Below are 23,273 nucleotides of genomic sequence, written 5' to 3'. Positions count from 1 at the left end.
CCCTGAGTTTATCTAGCCTTCTTCGTAACTGAAATATTCCATGCTAGGCAACATCTTGGTGAATCTCCTTTGTACCCCTTTCAATACAATCACATCCTTCCTATAGTGTGGTGAGCAGAATTGCACACAGAAAGCAAACACACAGATGCCGCAGGTAATCATGAAAACTATTGGAATGTTGGGCCTTATTTCAAGGGAGAAAGTGAGGACTGCAGATACTGGAGACCAGAGTTGAAAAATGTGGCACTGGAAAAACACAGCAGGCCAGGCAGCATCCGAGGAGCAGGAGAAGTCCTGAAGAAGGGCTTATGCCCAAAATGTCGATTCTCCTGCTCTTTTTCCAGCACCACACTTTTCAACCCTTATTTCAAGGGGTTTGGAACATAACAGTAGAGAAGTCTCAGTGTAACGTACAAGGTGCTGGTGAGACCACCTCTGGAGTACTTTGAGCAGTTTTGGTCCCTTATTAAAGGAAATATATCATTTCATTGGAGGCAGTTCACAGAAGGTTCACCAGCAGAATCCCTGGCATAGAGGGAATGTCTTATGAGCAAAGACTAAACAGGTTGGGACTCTACTTATTGGAGTTTTGAAAAATGAGAGTTGATCTTATAAAAACATAGGATTGTTAAGGGGCTTGACAGGGTAAATGTTAGAAAGATGTCTCCCCTTATGGGAGAGTCTAGGACCATAGGGCATAATTTCAGAATAAATGGTGACTAATTTAAGGCTGAGATGAAGAGAAAGTTCTTTTCTCAGAGGATTGTGAGTTTGGAACTCCTTGCTATAGAGAGCTGTGGAGGCAGAGCCCGTGGGTACACTTAAGGTTGAGAAAGATTCTTGATCAGGATGGGAATCAATGGTTAAAGGGAAAAGGTAGTAAAGTGAACATCAGTTTTGTCCTGTTTAATGGCAGAACAGGCTTGAAGGGATGAATGTTCTACACCTGTTCCTATTTCCTTTGGTCTTAAAGTGTTTGATTTTTACTGCCATCCTTTAATAGAGCTGACAAGTCTATTTGGTACTTTACCAACTTTCATTTTGAAGAAATGAAAGGGAAATCATAGCTTACTAATTTCTTCCAGTTTTTCCTGGAAGTATCAATCAGAGTGGATCGAAGGGAACAAGGTCGATGTGTTATATTTTGCCTTTGACAATGTATATCACAAAAGGTTAAGTTATAATAGCATATGGTGTTGGAGGTAGTATATTGGCATAAATAGAAAATTAGCTAATAGGCAGGAAACAGTGAATGGGAATAATGGGTTCTTTTTCAGGTTGGCAATTGTAACTAATCATGTTTCAGAGTGATTAGTGCTAAGGCTGTAACTATGTACAATACATATCAATGATTTGGAAGATGGAAGTCAACACATAGTATTCAAATTTGTAGCTGACTTAGAAATATGTGGAAAGGTAAGTTGTGAGAAATGTACAAATAGTTTACAGAGAGATATTGATAGGTCAAGTAAGTGGGCAAAAAGTTCACAAGTGGAGTATAGTTTGGGGAAATGTGAAGTTCATTTTGGAAAGGTGGACAACGGAACAAAAGAGTGTTCTTTGAATGGAGAAAAACAGCAGAAAGCACAAAGGGACTTGGAGATACTTGTGCAAAAGGACAGAAAGCTAGCACACAGGTTCAGCAGGTAGTCAGGAAGGCTATTGAAATGTTGGGCCTTATTTCAAGAAGGTTGGAGTTTAAGAGTCGGGAAGTCTCAATGCACCTGTACAAGGTGCTGCTATCTGGAGTACTGTGAGCAGTTTTGGTTCTCTTGTTTAAGGAAAGATAATTATTTTATTGGAATCAGTTCAGAGAAGATTCATTAGGATGATCCCTGGTAAGGAGGGAATGTCTTATGAGCAAAGGTTAAACAGGCTCATTAGGATTTAAAAGATGAGAGATGATCCCATTGAAATATATCGGCTTCTTAAGGGGAGAGGGGTGACTTGACAGGGAAAGTGCTGAGAAGATGTTACCCCTCATGGGAGATTCTAGGATCAGATGCCAAAGTCTCAGTTTAAGAAACACCAATATAAGACTGAAGAGGAGGAATTTCTTCTCTCAGAGGCTTGAGAGTATTTGGAATTCTTTGCCACAGAGAGCTGTGAGGATATTTATATATTTAAGGCTGAGATGGAGAGATTCTTGATCAGCATGAGAATGAAGGGTTATGGGAAATTGCAAGAAAGTGTATGTGACACATATAGATTAGCCATGATTCTTTTAAATGGTGAAGTGGTCTCACGTGGCCAAACGTACCTATTTCTTATCGTCTTATTATGCTCTTTCTTTAAGTCTATATAAGCCTTGACCTCAGTGATGGTCTCTGCTGCGTCATTAAAAAAACACATAAAAAGCTAGTGAAACCTAATTTTCCCTTAAAGAATTTGTACTGGATTTCCTAAATAAATTCCTATTTACCAAGTGGCTATTCATCTTGTCTTAAATTACTATTTTGCATGCTTTCCCATCACTGAGATTAAACTGACTGGCCTACAGTGACTGGGTTTATTCTTTATCTTTCTTTGAACAAAATTATAACATTTACAATTTCCAGGCCTTTGGCATACTCCTATACCTGAGGAGGATTGGAAACTTATGACTAGAGTCGCCACAATTCCTCTTTAAATCATTCAGCACTTAGGATCAATCTTATCTGATCCTGGTGCAATGTCTATCTTAAGTACAGTCAACCTGTCTTCTAACTCTAGTTTATTGATTTTTAGCCCAACTAGTTCCTACAGATTTATTCTTTTATCACGATGGGGGCAGCAACTTCTTCCTTATAAAGACAGATACAAAATACTCACTTGGTACCTCAGCCATTCCTTTTGCCTCCATGTCTAAATCCTTGGTTGGTCCCTAATCAGCCATTCACCATTGACGACCCTTTCACTGTTGATATGCTCATAGAAGACATTTCAATTTCTTTTTATGTTAACTACTAGATTTCTAATTTGCAGATGTCTTTGCTCATCTCCTGTATGAACATTTTATTTCTCAATTGCTTTGTTCATCTGTCCTTTCTGTCTCTTTTCAGCTTCAAATTAATTCATAAGCTACAAAGTTCTGGATTTTTCTTTTGCCTTATCCTGTCCGTCATGGAAATCCAGGAGACTTGTAACTGAACTATTTCCTCTTTAACTGCAGCCCACCATGCCATCACAGTTTTTCCTTCTAGCTCTTGATTCAATTCTCCTTGTCTTTTCTCAAAGCCAAGCTCAACCTTCTGATGCTATGATCATTTTTGGCTAAGTTCTCCACCAGGAGAGAATCCCACTGATCCTCACCTTCCACTCCACCAACCTCCGGATATATCGTATCATCCTCCGTCATTTCCGCCACCTCCAAACAGACCCCACCACCAGGGATATATTTCTCTCCCCACCCCTATCAGCATTCTGGTGAGACCACTCCCTCCAGGACTCCCTCATCAGGTCCACACCCCCCACCAACCCAACCTCCATTCCCGGCACCTTCCCCTGCACCTGCAAGAAGTGCAAAACTTACGCCCACAGCTCCCCCCTCACCTCCCTCCAAGGCCCCAGTGGATCCTTCCATATCCATCGCAAATTCACCTGCACCTCCACACATATCATTTACTGTATCCACTGCACCCGATGTGGTCTCCTTTACATTGGAGAGACAGGCCGCCTACTTGCGGAATGTTTCAGAGAACACCTCTGGGACACCCGTACCAACCAACCCAACCGCCCCATGGCTGAACACTTTAACTCCCCCGCCCACTCTGCCAAGGACATGCAGGTCCTTGGCCCCCTCCATCGCCAGATCCTGGCCACACGACGCCTGGAGGAAGAGCGCCTCATCTTCCGCCTAGGAACCCTCCAACCACACGGGATGAATGTAGATTTGTCCAGCTTCCTCAGTTCCCCTCCCCCCACCTTATCTCAGTCCCAACCCCCGGATTCAGCACCGCACTCTTGACCTGCAATCTTCTTCCCGACCTCTCTGCCCCACCCCCTCTCTGGCCTATCACCCTCACCCTCACCTCCTTCTACCTATCGTATTCCCAGCACCCCGCCCCCAAATTCCCCCCCCCCCGCCCCCCCCTCACCCCCACCTTTTATCTTAGCCCACTTGGCACACCAGCCTCATTCCTGAAGAAGGGCTTATGCCCAAAACTTCGATTCTCCTGCTCCTCAGATGCTGACTGACCTGCTGCGCTTTTCCAGCACCAGACTTTTCAACTCTGGTTTCCAGCATCTGCAGTCCTCACTTTCTCCTACGTTCTCCCGATTGACACTTGATTCACTTCACTAACCTCATTCTTCAGAAGCAGAGCCGGTGATTCCTTCATCCTTGCTAAGCCAGGAGCAGAAGAATCTAAACAATATTTTGAGAACACACTCTATAAACCATTCCCCCTCTGCTCCCTGCAACATTACCATCCCAATCTGTGTTCAGATAAGTAAATTCCTCATTCTGACACTGTACTCATTATCTTCTAGATTCCCTACAGTGTGGAAACAGGCCCTTTGCCCCAAAAGGTCCACACCAACCCTCCAAAGAGTAACCCACCCAGACACACTTCCCTCTGACTAATGCACCTAACACTATGGGCAATTTAGCATGGCCAATTCACCTGACCTGTACATCTTTGGACTGTGGGAGGAAACTAGAGCACCTGGAGTAAACCCACGCAGACATGGGGACAATGTGCAAACTACACACAGACAGTTGCCCGATGTTGGAATTGAACCTGGGACCCTGGTGCACTGAGCCACCGTGCCACCCATTATGACTGCTCCATAATTCATACACCTGTTTATACCTCCTCTGCCTCTGAGCCAGAGCTCCTAGTGGAAATATCATCCCAGGATTTGCTTTCCAATAAATGCACGTTCATGAGATAGCAAACAGATTGCAAACTGACACTGAGAATTCACACGGCTCTGCCAGTGGAGCCATATACTTACAGACAGATGTGGTGGTGTTAAATATGGAGCTGTCATAAACATGTCATGGCTGTATCTCACCTGATAAGCAGCAGCTTGCAGAATGCATCTAAAGAGTCACTATATCCATTAGGAATAATCTCCTCTTCTGGAGCTTCAGCGTCAAACCAGACTTTCCAAACCTTTTCATTCTTTGATATCTGTAAATATATACCAACATTAAGAGCCATATAAGTACTATGGATTCAAGTGCCCATCAGAGGCTAGAAATCCTGCATAAAAACATAGGAACAGGAGTAGGCCATTCAGCCCCTCGAGCATGTTGCCATTCAATGAGATCATGGCCGATCTTTGGCTTTGGTCCAATTCCTAATATCTTTGCATAACAACTTAAAATTAACAATTGATCAAGAATCTGTTTCCATTTGCGAAAGAGAGTGCCAAATATCTGTTACCATTTGTGTGTAGAAGAGCTTCCTAACATGTCTCCTGAATGGTCTGGCCCTATTTTTTAGATTATTTCCCGAGTTCTAGAATCTCCAACCAGTAGAAATAGTCTGTTTATCCACCTGTCATTTTCTGTTAGTATCTTGAATACTTCAATCAGATCACTCCTTGATCTTTTAAATTCTAGATAATACAGGCCTAATTTATACAATCTTTCCTCATATCATAACTCTTGCAGTTCAGGTATCATTCTGGTAGACCTATGTCAAGGAACTCATCTCTTGACTCTACAAATCTGTCCACTATCTACAAGGCGCAAGTCAGGAGTGGGATGGAGATTTCCCCACTTGCCTGGATGAATTCAGTCCCAACAGCACTCCAACCATTCAGAACAATACAGGCTGCTTGATTGGCACCACTTTGACAAACATTCACTCCCTTCACCAATGGCGCTCAGTCAGTGTTTATGTGTCTACAAGCCTTACACAAAATTCACTCAGCATCCTTAGATGATACCTTGCAAACCCATGACCACTACCAACCCAAAGGATAAAGGGAGTGGATACGTGAGATCACTGATACTGCAAGTTCCCCTCTGATCCACTTGCAAACCTGGCTTGGAAATATATTGCAGTCCCTTCGGTGTCATTCAGTCAAAATCCTGGAATTTCCTCCCTCGAGGGAGTGTTGGTCTACCTATAGAAAAGGTACTGCAATGGTTCAAGAAGGAAGCTCACCACTTTCTCAAGGACAACTAGGGTGGGGCAATAAATCCTGGCTCAGCCAGTGATGCCCACATCCAGTGAATTAATATAAAATAATAAACCTTTTACAAATTAAAGATAAAACTAATTTTAAAGCACCTGGAATGTTGAAACTGGACTGTATTTTCAGACCTGCTGCCTGGAAGAACAGAAGACGGTAACATCCATTAAATGGTGAGCAGTAACCTGCCCTCTCTCTCAGACAATATTCTCTGAGGCCGATTTCTGAATCCCCGCGTCAGGTTGAACAGTCGTTTAAAGTGGAGTTTGGAATTCTATGACATTCTTAGAACTCCAAGTGGCACTTCTGGACTGAGTGGGGTGGAAAAATGTCAGGCACACTGTGGAAAATGTGAACTGATGGTTTGGCTAAAGAGAACCTGAAAGGAATATTTCTCATTCTTGTGGGGCAGAATGGTCCTTGCAGCCACATAAACACAGTTTCAGTCAATGTTACTTCAATCCCTTCCCCAGTGTCGATTGGCCTTTCCCCACGCTGCCTTTCCTGCCAAGACCTTACATTCCTCTAAGCATGAGTGTAAGCAGATTGCTTGGTGGTGCAGTAGCCCAGAGGTGCTGAGGTGACAGAAGATGCTGGGTTCCTGGCTTTATGCAAGTGAGACAGAATCCTCAAAATGAATCAGGGTTTCTATGAGATGACTAGTTGGCTACTGCTCTGGGCAAAATAAATCCAATGTTTTCACCTCGAGCTATCACAGCAGGTTGTGATTATTAATAGCTGATTGCTGACAAATTTAAAGGAACCATTAATCGACAAAATGGAGGCCTGCAATTACTTTCAAAATCTCATCTTTGGTTCTTGTTCTTATCCCTGTTGCAGGTAGATAGGATAGTGAAGAAGGCGTTTGGTATGCTTTCCTTTATTGGTCAGAATATTGAGTTCAGGAGTCGGGAGGTCATGTTGCGGCTGTACAGGACATTGGTTCGGCCACTGTTGGAATATTGTGTGCAATTCTGGTCTCCTTCTTATCGGAAAGATATTGTGAAACTTGAAAGGGTTCAGAAAAGATTTATAAGGATGTTGCCAGGGTTGGAGGATTTGAGATATAGGGAGAGGCTGAACAGGTTGGGATTGTTTTCCTGGAGCATTAAAGGCTGAGGGGTGACCTTATAGAAGTTTACAAAATGATGAGAGGCATGGATAGGGTAAATAGGCAAAGTCTTTTCCCTGGGATCGGGGAGTCCAAAACTAGAGGGTATAGGTTTAGGGTGAGAGGGGAAAGATATATTTTCACACAGAGGGTCGTTCGTGTATGGAATGAGCTGCCCAAGGAAGTGGTGGAGGCTGGTAGAATTGCAACATTTTAGAGACATTTGGATGGGTATATGAATAGGAAGGGTTTGGAGGGATATGGACCGGGTGCTAGCAGAAGGGACTGGATTGGCTTGGGATGTCTGGTTGGCATGGACGGGTTGGACTGAAGGGTCTGTTTCCATGCTGTACATCTCTATAACTCTATGACTATGACTCTGCTCTCTAATAATGCTGCTCGCCAGATCAGCGTTTCCCTCTCACTTAAAAAATTATGATAAAAGCATGAAAAATATTTTCAAATGATTAGTAAATACTGCCTTGTGATAATGTAAGTAATTGCAGCTACTTTCATAATGGCATTTTCATGTTGCAAAACAAGGATCCAATGTGACCAGTTGCCTGCTTTAGAGTACAGTATTTTCTGCTTGTTCTTCAAGTCTGTTTGTACTTTATATTCATGAGTAGGAAATAGCTACAATACCTGAGTCAGTATCTCTGCAAACTGAGAGAGTTTGCTCAGCTCCACCAAATTCAACCAAGTCATATCAAGGATCCAGCGGAAAGGTTTCTGTGGACTGGCTTTCAGGTCAAGGGCTGCACCACCTGAACAATTTGGAAAATAGCTTCAATACATTATCACGTAAGACAGAGGGGTCAGATATTTTTTTCCTTTAACATTTCCTTATCACATTATAGGAGGGGTGTGATATTACTAGAGAGGATGCAGACGAGATTTATCAGGATGTTACCTGTGGCGGAAAGTTGTAATCATGAAGAGAAATTGGACAGACTAATATTGTTTTCCTTAGAAAATAGAGGATTGAGAAGGGACTTGATAGAGATATATAAAATTATGAGGGACATAGATCGGGTAGACAGGAAGCAACATTTCCTCTTTGGAGGGATCAATGACCCCAGAGGGCATAGATTTAAGTTAAGGGGCAGAAGGTTCAGGGGAGATGTGAGGAAAACCCTTTTCACCCAGTGTTTGTGGGAATCTGGAATTCACTGATGCAGGGTGGTAGAGGTAAAAACCTTCACAACATTTTAGAAATGTTCAGCTGTGCATTTGTGATGTTGAGGCCTACAAAGCTGTGGGCCAAGAGCTGGAAAATGAGATTAGAATAGTGAGGTGGTTGTTTTTGACTGGCGAATAAGCAATGGGCTGAAGGGTCTTTTTCTGTAATGGACTTCTCTCGGACTCTCTCACTGTCCATGTGGTAAACAGGAAGCAGGACTATGGTGTGGTATAAAGCAGAGGGGCAGTTAAAATAGAGCAGATATATTTTTCACTCATTGACCCTCCATATTGACACAGCTGGTTTCAGCTAAGATGTCACTGATCAAAATTAGTCGGGGTTCCATGTTGTATATACAAACCTCATGGTGTCATTTTACCTGCTGATATTTAAATTTACCACTTAAGAAATTGTCTATAATCTTCCTATGAGGCCTATCTGTGATTTTACTGTCTCCTTTCTCATTGTCTGTAATTTTAAACAGTCCTTTGTGAGAAAGGCATTATTCATATGTTTGAGGTAATGTGTTTGAAGGATTATGCAAAATAGTTCATTTCAAAATAATGTTTTTTTTTAAAAATCACTGAAAGGCGATTGTGGCACACTTTAAAAAAAGACATTTACTGGAAGTCACATGACGGAAGTGAACTGTTAAAATGATAAACTGGAAGTCACATATCTGAGTTTATGGCTGTCAGGAGTTGTGATAAAGAGAGATTGTTTCGAATTAGGGTGTAGCCACATCAGTTGTGGTATCCAGTGGCTTCAGCTGCTTCTTGATATTTCATGGAGTGAATTGGTTTTACTGAAGACTAATCCTGTGATGTTAGGCATCACAGGAGAAGGCTGAGATGGATCATCTTTTAACTTTTCTGGCTGAAGATGCATGTACGTACATCAGCTTTGTCTTTTGCACTGATGCAGACCTCCCCTGGAGTCTTCCTTCCTCTGGAATGCATCTTTGGAAACATTGGCTAGTATTTTTACATTTTTAGAGTCACAAAGTGGCACTTCTGTTGTAACTTGCAGTGAGCTATCCCATGCAATCAATGATTTTTTTCTAGTCTTATCATAAGCAAACATAATTTAACTTCAGTTAACAGAAATCCAAGTGACTGTCCAGTGGCCATACTTTCTCTGCTAATGTTTCCAGGCTGAAGTTTCTGGAGCTATAACTGACTTCACCCATTACAAACCAACGAGGAAGAGAGCTGTCTGTGGCTGACACTGCCCCTATTCTTCAGCTCACATGCTCACTGCTTGGGTGATGTGTGAAAGCCATCAGAAGATGGTGCAAAGCTTTAATGCTGCCCAATCTGATCGGAGCTGTCTGAGTTGGAATGACAATCTTCTTCCCTGGTCACAAGTGAAATGTCTTCGCCTAACAGACTTGGACATAGTCACTCAGCAAGTTAGCACTTGAGCAGACATAATGCAGGAAATGGATAAATCATTTCCTCTTCTCTGTAATAGGAGTACCACCATCTTCTCCATGCAAAAGACTCATAAGCCAAATCTCAGTTTAACTTTACTACTGGAGCTGGAGAATCAACATTGCAGGCAAGAGTCCTTCATCAGGAATGCGGCTTGTATGCGGAAGGGGTGAAAGATAAATGGGAGGGAGGTGGGGCTGGGGAGAAGGTAGCTGAGACTACAATAGTAGATGGAGGTGGGGTTGAAAGTGATAGGTCAGAGGAGGGTGGAACAGATAGGTGGGAAGGAAGATGGACAGGTAGGACAGTTCATAGGGACAGTGCTGAGGAAGGTTGAATAATGTGGGGGAGGGGAAGTGAGGAAACTGGTGAAATCCACATTGATGCCATGGGGTTGAAGAGTCCTGAGGCAGAAAATGAGGTGTTCTTCCTCCAGGATTCGAGTGGTGAGGGTATGGCGATGGAGGAGGCATGTCCTTGGTGGAGTGGGAGGTGGAGTTGAAGTATTCGGCCACTGGGCGGTGGGGTTGGTTGGTGTGGTGTCCCGGAGATGTTCTTTGAAGTGCTCTACAAGTAGGTGTCCTGTCTCCCCAATGTATCTCTGCTGGTAGTGTCTGTAGTTGGCTCCATATACGTCGCATCATCGCCATCTACAAATGGACCCCAACACCAGAGATATATTTCCATCCCCTTCCCTCTCCGCTTTCCATCGAGACCATTCCCTCTGCGACTCTCTTGTCAGGTCCACACCCCCCACCAACCCACCCTCTGCTCCCAGAACCTTCCCCTGCCACTGCAGGAATAGCAAAATCTGCGCCCACACCTCCCCCCTCAACCCCATCCAAGGCACCAAAGGAGCTTTCCACATCCATCAGAGTTTCACCTGCACTTCCACACATGTGATTTACTTTATCCGTTGCTCCCGAAGTACTCTGCTCTACACTGGGGAGACAGGATGTCTACTTGCAGTACGCTTCAGAGAACATCTCTGGGACACCCGCACCAACCAACCCCACTGCCCCATGGCTGAACACTTCAATCCCCCTCCCACTCCATGAAGGACATGCAGGTCCTGGGTATACAGTGACTACAGTAGGAGACTAAGTACACACTCCTGGGGGGCTTCAGTGTTGAGTGTTAGTGAGGATGAAATATTGTCCCCAATCTTCACTGATTGTGGCCTGTGGGTCAGGAAACTGAGGATCCAGTTGCAGAGAGTGGGGCTTAGTACGAGAGCACTAAGCTTAGTAATCAGTCTCGAGGGGATAATAGCGTTGAAGGCTGAACTGTAGTCAATGAGTAGGATTCTTAAGCTGTTCTTGGTGCCAAGATGTTCTAGGGAGGAATGAAGGGCAAGTGATATGGCATCTGATGTGGATCTATTGGTCCGATAGGCAAAGTGGAGTGGGTTAAGAGTAGTGGGGAGGCTGGAGTTGATTAATGCCATAATCAGCCTTTCAAAGCACTTCATGACCACTGAAGTTAGGGCCACTGGGCGATAGTCATTGAGACATGCCGCATGACCCTTCTTAGGAACCCTCAGAGGGTGTATTAATAATGTGCTCACCTAGTTACTCGAGCAAGATTATATTGAGGGACCAAAGCAGGAGAGCACATCACTGACATGTGACAAAAAGGTAAAAACAATGACTGCAGATGCTGGAAAGCAAATACTGTTTTAGTGGTGCTGGAAGAGCACAGCAGTTCAGGCAGCATCCAACGAGCAGCGAAATCGACGATGATTCCTGATGAAGGGCTTTTGCCCGAAACATCAATTTCGCTGCTCGTTGGATGCTGCCTGAACTGCTGTGCTCTTCCAGCACCACTAATCCAGCACTGACATGTGACCCCTAGGTGGTGGAGGGAGGAGTACCTGAGGTCCGTTACTCTGAGCCCTGTAAAGTCTGGCTCTACCAGCAAGTCTCTGCGCATGCCACAAATAATATGGTCTTCTAGAAAGACAGGCAGTGAAACATTGGACAGGAATGCTGGGAGCATCACTAGATCAGGTGAAAGGTATGTGAGTGAAATATTCATCGCCTGTCTGCTGTGCTATCTGCAGCATAAAAGCACATCGCTCTATCTGTGTAAAGTGTGTTGGCTATCTTGGACAGCTAGGTCCAACAGAACACTCAGTGGTTGCCTGATCTGCACTTCGACCTAACCATGGCACTTCTGCATCAAGGACACAGTGAGAGGGGATTGAGGCACTTCTTATTTGTGATAGAGAAAGAGGATGAGGGTTGGTGGGTGGGGATTGGAAAATAGAATTGAGGCTGAAGTCAGGTCAACCTTATCAAATGGCAAATCTATTCTGAAAAATGTTTTCCCCGTTCCACATTATCAGAGGCAAATAAGGAGAGAAGATTTACCGAGCAATATAGAAGTTAGTGGGTCATTATTTAAATTATTAATTTTTTTCTCACTCACAATTATGACGGGATGCTGACTATTGTTGCAGCAAGGCTAATATAATATCATGGCAGTTGCCAAGCAGCTCTGCTTTGCCAGTCTTCTGGCAACAGAATAGTCCATCAGAAACATTTAAGCTATTTAAAAACACTCTTTCAGTTTCATAATCTATGAATGCCAAACATTCAGATTTTAATATGAGATGTGTGATATTTAATTTTTTTATTTTTATGTGAGATCCCAAAGGAAGTGTTGTACCTTTTATAAGGGTCTGAAACTCATTATACTTGATGAATCCTCGCTCTAGGTTAATTTTCAGAGGCAGCAATAAAGTGAAAAGGAACTTGTGAGTTTCGTAAAGACCTCGCACTGAATATTTAAAAACTTCATAGGTCAAGTAGTCAATAATGCTTCGGATTCGCTTTGCAGCAACAGGTGACTTCTTAGATCTAGAGGAAAGAAAAAGCAGAATCTCTCGCACATTGAACAGAATTTAAGATTGTTTTTGCTTAAAATATAATAGATGTACTTATTGACAACAAGCTCACAAATAAGAAGCTAAACTTGAAGTTGAAATCTCCCACTTTGATGATTTAATACTGACTGGACTGAGTATAGTACTCTTATGACAAAAGATATGTTCCACATCTCAAGTATGACTGACTGAACGATACTGTTTCCACCATTTGGTTTTAACTGATTTGTAGCATTAGAATCATTGAAAATAGGAGCATGAGTAGGCCATTTGGCCCATTAAACCTGGTCCATTGTTCAATATAATCATAGCTGATCGATCCAACTCCAACCTGTTCTGGTTTTGACATATACCCTTTGATCCCTTTAGCCACATGAAGCAAAAGTAACCTCTTCTTGAAAATATTCATTGCTTTGGTCTCAGCCACCCTCGGTGTCAGAGAACTCCACGTGTTCACCACTCTCTGGGTGAAGAAATTTCTCCTCGCCTCAGTCCTAAAAGGCCTACGCCATTTGCTTAGATCCTGGAGATCTCGGTCATTGGAACATCTTGCCTCTGTTTACCTTGATTAGACCTGCTAGAAACTTCAATAAGATGCCTTCCCCCTTCGTTCTTCTAAACTCCAGGGAATATAGTCCTACCAATCCAGTTTCTCTTCGTACTGTCAGTCCTGCCATCCCAGGCATTAGCCTGCAATTATTGCACTCCCTCATAGTGGGATTTAAGGTGCTAAAAAGAGAAGTTTGCATTTTCATTGCACCATTCATGATTTGTGGATGTCTCAAAATGCTTTTGAGCAAAATTTGTTCAGTTTTAATAGTGTAGAAACTTGCCAATAAATTTGCACACAACATTCCACAGTAGTGCTGAGCTTAATCTCTGGAGAATTTGGATTAGTGATGTTTATCAAGGGATAAACATTAAACAGGACATGGAAGATTAATAAGATGGAATAAGAAAATACTGGAGAACCTCAGCAGGTCTGGCAACATTGGTGGAGAGAAACTGTGTTAATGCTTTGGGTCCAGTATGACTTCTTCAGTACTGAAGACTCACTCCCTAAACACTCACTGCTGATTCACTGCTCCTTCTCAGACACACTCTTTAAACTTATTCCACTATGGTCCTGCCCTTTTACAGTCTAACTATTTAAGCTGTCACTAGTGTCTCCTTGCTCTCTTTCAGACCTGCTATGAGATCACACCCATACATCATAGGATGTGAAGTAAGCCATTTAGCCCAGAGAGTTGCTCCACCATTCAATGAAATCATAGCTAGTCTGATAATATTCATTTCCACTCTCCTGCCTTTTCCGTATAAGCCTTGGTTCCATTACTGATTAAAAATCTGTCCATCTCGGCCTTGAATATACTGAACAACGCAGCCTCAAAAGCCCGCTGTGGCAAGAATTCCACAGATTCAATAGCCTCTGAAGAAAGAAATTCCTCTTCAGCTTTGACTTCAGTCACCCCTTCTCACTTTATGCTCTCCAGTCCTAGAGAACAAGGGGATACAAACATTCTGCATCTGCCAAGTCCCAGAAGGATCTTATATGTTTCAATAATGTTCTCATTCTTCTAAACTCCAACGGGTACAGACCCAACCACCTCATAACACAGCTCGGCAATACCTGGGATCAGCCGAGTGAACCTTCAATGGACTGCTGCCAATGTCAGTTTCTCTTTCCTTAGATAAAGAGCCCAAACCTCTCCACAGTCTTCCGGCTGTGGCTTTGTATAGTTTGAGCAAAACTTCTCTATTTTTGTACTTCATCGTCTTTGATGGAAATGTCAAAATTCCATTTGCATTCCCCTTCCTTGCTGAACTTGGAATACTAGTTACTTAGGAGAAAGTGAGGACTGCAGATGCTAAAGATCAGAGCTTAAAAATGTCATGCAGGAAAAGCGCAGCAGGTGAGGCAGCATCAAAGGAACAGGAGAATCGACGTTTTGGGCATGTGCCCTTCTTCAGGAAGGATAATCCTAGTTACTTGTCATTCATGGATGATGACTCCCAAAGGCCTCATGCTGCAACATTCTGCAGTCTTTCTCCAATTAAATAATATCCAGCAGTTACTGAAGAAGACCACCTGAATTCTTGCTGCTGATTCCCTATTTGCTGTCACATGCACCTCTAACATTCACTGCTGAGTTGCTGTTGCATCTCAATCTGGTTTTTAAACGTTTGGCAATGAATTCCTGTATACTCTCAGAGTTAGTAGTAAAGGCCTTACTGCGAACTTGCACTTTTCTTTCACGCTCAAAAATGAAACTCTGGTGTAGAGATTCCTTATCAGATAGGCCTTTCACACACTTCATGCTGTCTCCATTCACACTCTCTGACTTGCCCTTTGCACTCATACTGCTGTCTCCCAGCTCCCTCTCAGGCTCACCCTTTGCACTCACACCGCTGTCTCTCCCTACTCCCTCTCAGACTCATCCTTTGCACTCGCACTGCTGTCTCCCTGATCCCACTTACACTCCACCTTTCCACTCACACAGCTGTATCCCTGCACCCTCTCAGACTCACCCTTTGCACTCACACTGCTGTCTCCCTGATCCCACTCACACTCAAATGTTGCAATCACACTGCTGTCTCCCTGCTCCCTCTCAGGCTCAACCTTTCCACACACATTGCTGTCTCCCAGCTCCCTCTCTGACTCACCCTTTGCACTCACACTGCTATCTCCCTGATCTCACTCAGACTCAACCTTTGCATTCGTACTGCAATCTCCCTGCTCCCTCTCAGGCTCACCCTTTGCACTCACACTGCTGTCTCCCTGCTCCCTCTCAGACTCACCGTTTGCACTCACACTGCTGCCTTCCAGCTCCCTCTCACACTCACCCTTTGCACTCACACTGCTGTCTCACTAGTTCGTGTCAGCCTCACCCTTTGCACACGCATTGCTCTCTTCCTGCTCCCTCTCAGGCCTAACCTTTCCACTCGCACTGCTGTCTCCCTGCTCCCACTCAAGCTCACCCTTCGCACACGCATTGCTGTCTTCCTGCTCACTTCAGGCTCAGCCTTTGTACTCACGCTGGTGTCTCCCTGCTCCCTCTCAGGCTCACCGTTTGCATTCACACTGCTGTCTTCCTGCTCCCTCTCAGGCTCACTCTTTTCACTCACACTGCTGTCTCCCAGCTCGCTCTCAGACTCACTCTTTACCCTCGCACTGCTGTCTCCCTGTTCCCTCTCACACTCAGGCTTAGCACTCACACTGCTGCCTTCCTGCTCCCTCTCACACTCACCCATTGCACTCACACTGCTGTCTCCCCATTTCCTTTCAGCCTCACCCTTTGCACACGCATTGCTCTCTTCCTGCTCCTGCTCAGGCCTAACCTTTCCACTCGCACTGCTGTCTCCCTGCTCCCACTCAAGCACACCCTTTGCACACACATTGTTGTCTTCCTGCTCACTTCAGGCTCAGCCTTTGCACTCACACTGCTGTCTCCCTGCTCCCTCTCAGACTCACTCTTTGCCCTCGCACTGCTGTCTCCATTCTCCCTCTCAGACACACCCTTTGCACTCATAATGCTGTCTCCCTGCTCCCTCTCAGGCTCACCCTTTGCACTCTCATGGCTGTCTTCATGCTCCCTCACACGCTCACCGTTTGCACTCACTGCTGTCTCCCTGCTCCCTCTCAATCTCATCCATTGCACTCCCACTGCTGTCTACCTGCTCCCTCGCAGACTCACCCTTTGTACTCACTGCCTACTCTCTGCTCCCTGTCAGTTCATCCTTTGCACTGACACTGCTGTTTCTCTGCTCCCTCTTAGACTCACTGTTTGCACTCACACTGCTGTCTCCCTGCTCCCTCTCAGGCTCTCCCTTTGCACTCACACTGCTGTCTCCTTGCTCGCTCCCAGGCTCAGCGTTTGCACTCACACTGCTGTCTCCCTGCTCCCTCTCAGAATCACGCTTAGCACTCACACTGCTGTCTCCCTGCTCCCTCTTACACTCACCCTTTGCATTCACACTGCTGCCTTCCTGCTCCCTCTCACACTCACCCTTTGCACTCGCACTGCTGTCTCACTAGTTCGTGTCAGCCTCACCCTTTGCACACGCATTGCTCTCTTCCTGCTCTCTCTCAGGCCTAACCTTTCCACTCGCACTGCTGTCTCCCTGCTCCCACTCAAGCTCACCCTTCGCACACACATTGCTGTCTTCCTGCTCACTTCAGGCTCAGCCTTTGTACTCATGCTGGTGTCTACCTGCTCCCTCTCAGGCTCACCCTTTGCACTCACACTGCTGTCTCCCTGCTCCCACTCAAGCTCACCCTTCGCACACGCATTGCTGTCTTCCTGCTCACTTCAGGCTCAGCCTTTGTACTCATGCTGGTGTCTACCTGTTCCCTTTCAGGCTCACCCTTTGCACTCGCACTGCTGTCTCCCTGCTCCCTCTCAGACTCACCCTTTGCACTCTCACTGCTGTCTTCATGCTCCCTCACACACTCACCCTTTGCACTCACTCTGCTGTCTACCTGCTCCCTCTGAGACTAACCCTTTGCACTCACTGCTGTCTCCCTGCTCCTCTCAGTCTCATCCTTTGCATTCACACTGCTGTCTAACTGTTTCTTCACAGGCTCACTCTTTGCACTTACACTGATGTTCCCCTGCTCCCTCTCAGACTCACCCTTTGCACTCACTGCTGTCTTCCTGCTCCCTCTCAATCTCATCCTTTGCACTCACACTGCTGTCTCCCTGCTCCCTCTCAGTCTCATCCTTTGCACTCTCACTGCTGTCTACCTGCTCCCTCTCAGACTCACCCTTTGCACTCTCTGGCTCACTGTATTTGTCATCTCACTGCTGTCTCCCAGCTCTCTTTTAGGTTCACACTTTGCACTCACACCGCTGTCTCCCTGCTCCCTCTCAGACTCACCCTTTGCTCTCTCACTGCTGTCTCCCTGCTGCATCTTCACATGTGTTTGTAACATTGGTCTTCCTGATCAACTTGTCTCAGATTTTTTTTCCCTAACCACGTCATGGTTAGGTCATTTAAACAGTCCTAAATCCTTCCACTAGAAACCAAGGTTGGAAACTACCAGGCCTCTAAAACCCAATGTAACATTCCACCTGGGATTCAAATTACCTTTTTTGTGTTTTGGAAAAAAAGAGGGAAGGGTTAGGGCATATGCATCAGAGGCATAAACATTGTATTGTGTCAAAACTGTTCAGCTATTAAACAACGATAACAACTGAAGCAACCTTGATCTCTCCCCAGGGTAACCATGACACTGCAGTCCACAAGCAAGAGATATTTTCAACAGGATCATCATCATCATCATCATTGGGAACAACATTCACAAGATAACAAACAAACCAGGACGCAGTTCTCAATTCATTGCCTCTTTCTGTGGTTTCGATAGTTTGTTTGTTTTACCTGTAAGGTACTTGAAACAGACCCATGGAGACAGGACGTGGAGGTACTGGTGTTGGACTGGTATGGACAAAATTAAAAATCACACAACACCACAGTTTTTTTTAGATAAACACAAGGTGCTGACCTTTGGAAAAACAAATCAGAACAGGACCAATATACTTAATAGTAAGGTCCTGGGGAGTGTTGCTGAACACACAGACCTCAGAATACAGGTTCATAGTTCCTTGAAAGTAGAACCACAGGTAGATAGGATCATGAAGAAGGCATTTGGTATGCTTTCCTTTATTGGTTAAATCATTGAGTATAGGAGTTGGGAGGTCATGTTGCAACTGTACAGGGTACTGGTTTGGCCACTTTTGGAATATTGCGTGCAATTCTGGTCTCCTTCCTAATGGAAGGATGTTGTGAAACTTTGAAAGGGTTCAGAAAAGATTTACAAGGATGTTGCCAGGGTTGGAGAGTTTGAGCTATCGGGTGAGGCTGAATAGGCTGAGGCTGTTTACCCTGGAGTGTCAGAGGCTGAGGGGTGACCTTGTAGAGGTTTATAAAATCATGAGGGGCATGGAGAGGATAAATAGACAAAGGTTTTTTTCCCTGGGGTGGGTGAGTCCAGAACTAGAGGCCATAGGTTTAGGGTGAGAAGTGAAAGATATAAAAGGGAGTGAAGGGGCAACATTTTCACACAGAGGGCATGAGTTGCCAGATGAGGTAGTAGAGGCTGGTACAATTACAGCATTCGGAAGGCACCTGGACAGGCATATGAATTAGACGGATTTAGAGGGATTATGGGTCAAGTGCTGGCAAATGGGGCTAAATTAGGTTAGGTGATCTGGTCAGCATGGACGAGTTGGACCGAAGGGTCTGTTTCTGTGCTGTACGTCTCTCTGAATTTATGGCCAGGTTATAGTCCAACAGTGCTTCCAAATAAACCTGTTGGACTGTAACATGATGTTGTGTGATTTTTAACATTACCAATTTAGATAGGTACTTAAGAATTGTTTGTTCGGTTAAGTGGTTTAGGCCATGTGTAGAGACAAAAACACCGCAGATGCTGAAATCCAAATTAGACAGGAGGAGTCGACGTTTCGGGTGTAACCCTTCTTCAGGACCCGGGCTGGGTGTAAGGGGAGCTGCATATAGACGGGCTGGTGGTGGGGGCAAGGTGGTGAAGTGGGGATGTGAAGACAGGAAGAGAATATGACCTGCCCTCTACCTGTTTTCACCTATCCCCACTTCATCACCCTGCTCCTACCACCCCCTTCATCTGTAGCTCCCCCCAACATTCAACCCCATCCAGAAGAAGGCTTACACCCGAAACATTGTCTTCTTCACCTCCTGATGCTGCCTGGCTTGCTGCCTTAGACCACGTGTGGACATTCCGTGGTGACCACTTGTTGTGCACTTCAGTGCTTTTTGACCACATGTGGATGTTCTGTGGTTACCTCCTGCTGAGTGCCCCAAGGCTGTTACAGTGTTGGACAGTCATACCTGCCTGCCTGCTCTCTTAACTTCCCTTATGTTGCTATTGTTGCCACTGAAAACTTTAATTCTGATCTAATTACGTTTTCCTGATCTAATTAATTCCCTCCTTCAATTCATTCATGCCCTGTGGGTTTCTGCTGACCCTAGTGGTGCAGTGATGGATTGTTTTGATTTGGCCTACCTGTGACATTAAAACATTGTGTAGAACCATGGTTTATTTGGCCATTTCTTCAATGTATAAGAAATTCCTCGGTATTATAACGTATGTTGAATTTCAAGTTTCCCATTATGAAAATTTTGTTACAAGCATTTTTGTAATTTTATTACATTGTTTAGCTTTGCCATTTTATCTTTTGTTTGATCAGACTGGTGAATCTTAGCCACCCTCATGCATGAACACTGTTTTTTTTATTAATAATGACTTCTTTATGGAGTCATACTGTCATAGAGATGTACAGCACGGAAACTGACCCTTCAGTCCAACTCGTCCCAACCGGATCTAGTCCCACTTTCCAGCACCTGTCCCCTATCCCTCCAAACCCTTCCTATTCATATACCCATCCAGATACCTTCTAAATGTTGCAATTGTACCAGCCTCCATCACTTTCTCTGGCAGCCCATTCCACACACACACCACCCTCTGCATGAAAAGGTTGCCCCCTTGGGTCTCTTTTATATCTATCCCCTCTCACCCAAAACCTATGCCCTCTAGTTCTAGACTCACCTACCCCAGGGAAAAGACCTTGTCTATTTACCCTATCCATGCCCCTCATGATTTTATAAACCTCTTTAAGGTCACCCCTCAGCCTCCGACGTCCAGGGAAAACAGTCCTAGTCTATACAACTTCTCCCCATAGCCCAAATTCTCCAACCCTGGCAACATCCTTGTAAATCTTTTCTGAACCCTTTCAAGTTTCACAATATCCTTCTGAAAGTGGCCTAGCCAATGTCCTGTATAGCCACAACATGACCTCCCAATTCCTATACTCAATACTCTGACCAATAAAGGAAAGCATACCAAACGCCTGCTTCACTATCCTATCGAACTGCAACTCTACTTTCAAGGAGCTATGAACCTGCACTCCAAGATCTTTTTGTTCAGCAACATTCCCTAGGACCTTACCATTAAGTGTATAAGTCCTGCTTCGATTTGCTTTCCCAAAATGCAGCACCTCACATTTATCTAAATTAAACTCCATCTGCCACTCCTCAGTCTATTGGCTTATCTGATCAAGATCCCATTGTAATTTGAGGTTACCTTCTTTGCTGTCCACTACACCTGCAATTTTGGTGTCATCTGCAAACTTATGAACTACACCTCTTAAGCTCAACATCCAAAGTATTTATATGAATCACAAAAAGTAGTGGACCCAGCACCGATCCTTGTGGCACTCCATTGGTCACAGGCCTTCAATCTGAAAAACAACCCTTCACCATAACCCTCTGTCTTCTACCGTTCAGCCAGTTCTGTATCCAAGTGGCTAGTTCTTCCTGTATTCCATGAGATCTAACCTTGCTCACCGGTCTCCCATGAGGAACCTTGTCGAATGCCTTACTGAAGTCCATATAGATCACCTCGGTAAAAACAAGGACTGCAGATGCTGGAGACCAGAGTCTAGACTAGAGTGGTGCTGGAAAAGCACAGCAGGTCAGGAGCATCCGAGGAGCAGGAAAATCGGCGTTTTGGGCAAAAGCCCTTCATCAGGAATGCTGCCTGAAACGTCGATTTTCTTGCTCTTCGAATGCTGCCTGACCTGCTGTGCTTTTTCAGCGCCACTCTAATCTACATAACTCCATATATATCACATTTACCGTTCTGCCCTCATCAATCCTCTTTGTTACTTCTTCAAAAAACTCAGTCAAGTTTGTGAGACATGATTTTCCACGCACAAAGCCATGTTGGCTATCCCTAATCAGTCTTTGCCATTCCAAATACCTGTACATCCTGTCCCAAATTTGGATTTGAATGGGGCAATGGAATGTTGCCCTCAGGACAATTGGTAGCAACAAGTCATTTAACAGACATGCAGGTACCTCGTACCTTTATTTGGAGGAGGCTACATGCACTCAACACCGACTGTAATAGACACTTTAATGATCAATTTGCCAATACCTGGTTGGGTCGGATCAATCAGGGTAATCAAATCTGATTGAACCATTAACAGATCCTCAAGACCCTCCTAAAAAGGCGCAAAGACTTTGAAGGATAAGAATTGCGACAAAGCCTCACTCAGGGCAGTAACTCAAGAATAACCAATGAAAGCGAAGACACCCCTGAGACCCTCGAGAGAAGACCCACTTATCATCACCATGTGGAGCCCGGCCAAGTTCTTGTGTGATGCTATATGATCATACAAAGTTAAGTTAAAGCATAAGGTAGATTGTAGTGTTTACTATTAGTTTTTAGTATACTTTATTGTTCAAACATTAATTGTATCAAACAAATGTGTATTATTGTGTATCTTTATTATGAGTCAACTCACTGTTCTTTTGCTGAATCTAAGAATTTAAACACACTGTATGGCTGGTACAACACAACCTTTGAAACTAATCCTGTCTTTCCAAGGTCATGTCATGACCATAGATCAAAAAAAAAGGTCCAACATGGAACTCTGTGGGGAACCAGTGCATACTTTTCTCAAACAAGTTGACTACTGCACTCTGCTTTCTGTCCTTCCATAACTCTTGTGTTGTACAGCTTTGGCCCTTTAAACCTATGCATTTATTATTGCTAACAAGCCTCAGAATTTATTTGATTACTATCTCTACATATCTGCTCGGAAATATTCTCATTACTTTCTATTAGTGAAGATAAGGTATTTGTCAATATTTCCTCTATCACTGATGAGAAACATACCTTGCCATAGAGAGGTCAAATAATTTCAGAAATTGTGCAAGTGAGGTCTGGTACATCATATTAACCATGCTCATTTCAGTGATAAGGAAGTAGAGAATACTCCCACGAGTAGCTGCTGGTCGGTACTCTTCCTGTGCTGTGTTAATCTTTACCTCCGTCTCTGCTGCCACATGCAGCTTCTCACTTACTTCAGTTGCTGTTGTCTTCGTTACCTGAAGAACTCCAATCAAAGATTCGTCATCCACCAGTGAACCTGAAACAAAGTGCATCGAACAGATCTAAATCTCATTCCTCACTATTATTGTCTGAATGAAAAAAAACACATTGTGAACTATACAAAAGTCACTTGATCCATTTAATCCATGTCAGTGCTTATATGCCACTTGACGCTTATTGTTGTCCTTTTCAGAAATCTACAAATTCCAATCAATTTGAAGCTCTCTTCAGGACAGTGTATAATCGAACATATTTTGTAGGTACCAGGGTGTCTTACCTTTACCAGACGTATGTGGGTATAAATCTTCAGCTGATAGTTTATTCAAATTAATGATTATTTTGTCTGACTGAGGTAAAATATCAGTTTCAGGGATTGTAGCAGTGTAAAAGATGAAACTGAGTTATTTACCTTTGGTGGTGCTGAGCTTAAATAGTAGGTTATTTTCTAACTCTTTCATTTTGCGTTTATTGGCAGTGACTTCTTCGATCAGTTGCACACGCTCTGCTTCCAGCTCCTAAAAGATTGAACTTAAAACGATTAGTCTGTCTCGACAAAGAGAAGAATAAAGTGTAGTGACTGAACAGCAAGCAGTACA

At 44.1% G+C, this 23,273-nt stretch overlaps 1 protein-coding gene across 1 annotated transcript in view; it reads right to left on the bottom strand.

Annotated features, from left to right (window-relative positions):
• LOC140453945 (dynein axonemal heavy chain 8-like) overlaps positions 1 to 23,273 on the bottom strand; it is a 1,117,430-nt gene that overhangs the window by 104,858 nt on the left and 989,299 nt on the right. Inside the window, exons 77-81 of the mRNA XM_072548819.1 lie at positions 23,087 to 23,192; positions 22,462 to 22,714; positions 12,527 to 12,717; positions 7,886 to 8,007; positions 4,999 to 5,117 (exon numbers count right to left, since the gene is read on the bottom strand). Coding sequence (XP_072404920.1) covers positions 4,999 to 5,117; positions 7,886 to 8,007; positions 12,527 to 12,717; positions 22,462 to 22,714; positions 23,087 to 23,192 — 791 coding nt within the window. The remainder of the gene's footprint in view (positions 1 to 4,998; positions 5,118 to 7,885; positions 8,008 to 12,526; positions 12,718 to 22,461; positions 22,715 to 23,086; positions 23,193 to 23,273) is intronic.

The sequence above is a fragment of the Chiloscyllium punctatum genome, chromosome 3, assembly GCF_047496795.1.
Source record: "Chiloscyllium punctatum isolate Juve2018m chromosome 3, sChiPun1.3, whole genome shotgun sequence".
Classification (NCBI taxonomy): Eukaryota; Metazoa; Chordata; class Chondrichthyes; order Orectolobiformes; family Hemiscylliidae; genus Chiloscyllium; species Chiloscyllium punctatum.
The sequence above is the reverse complement of the archived record's forward strand: the minus strand, read 5'-3'. Positions and strand labels throughout refer to the sequence as shown.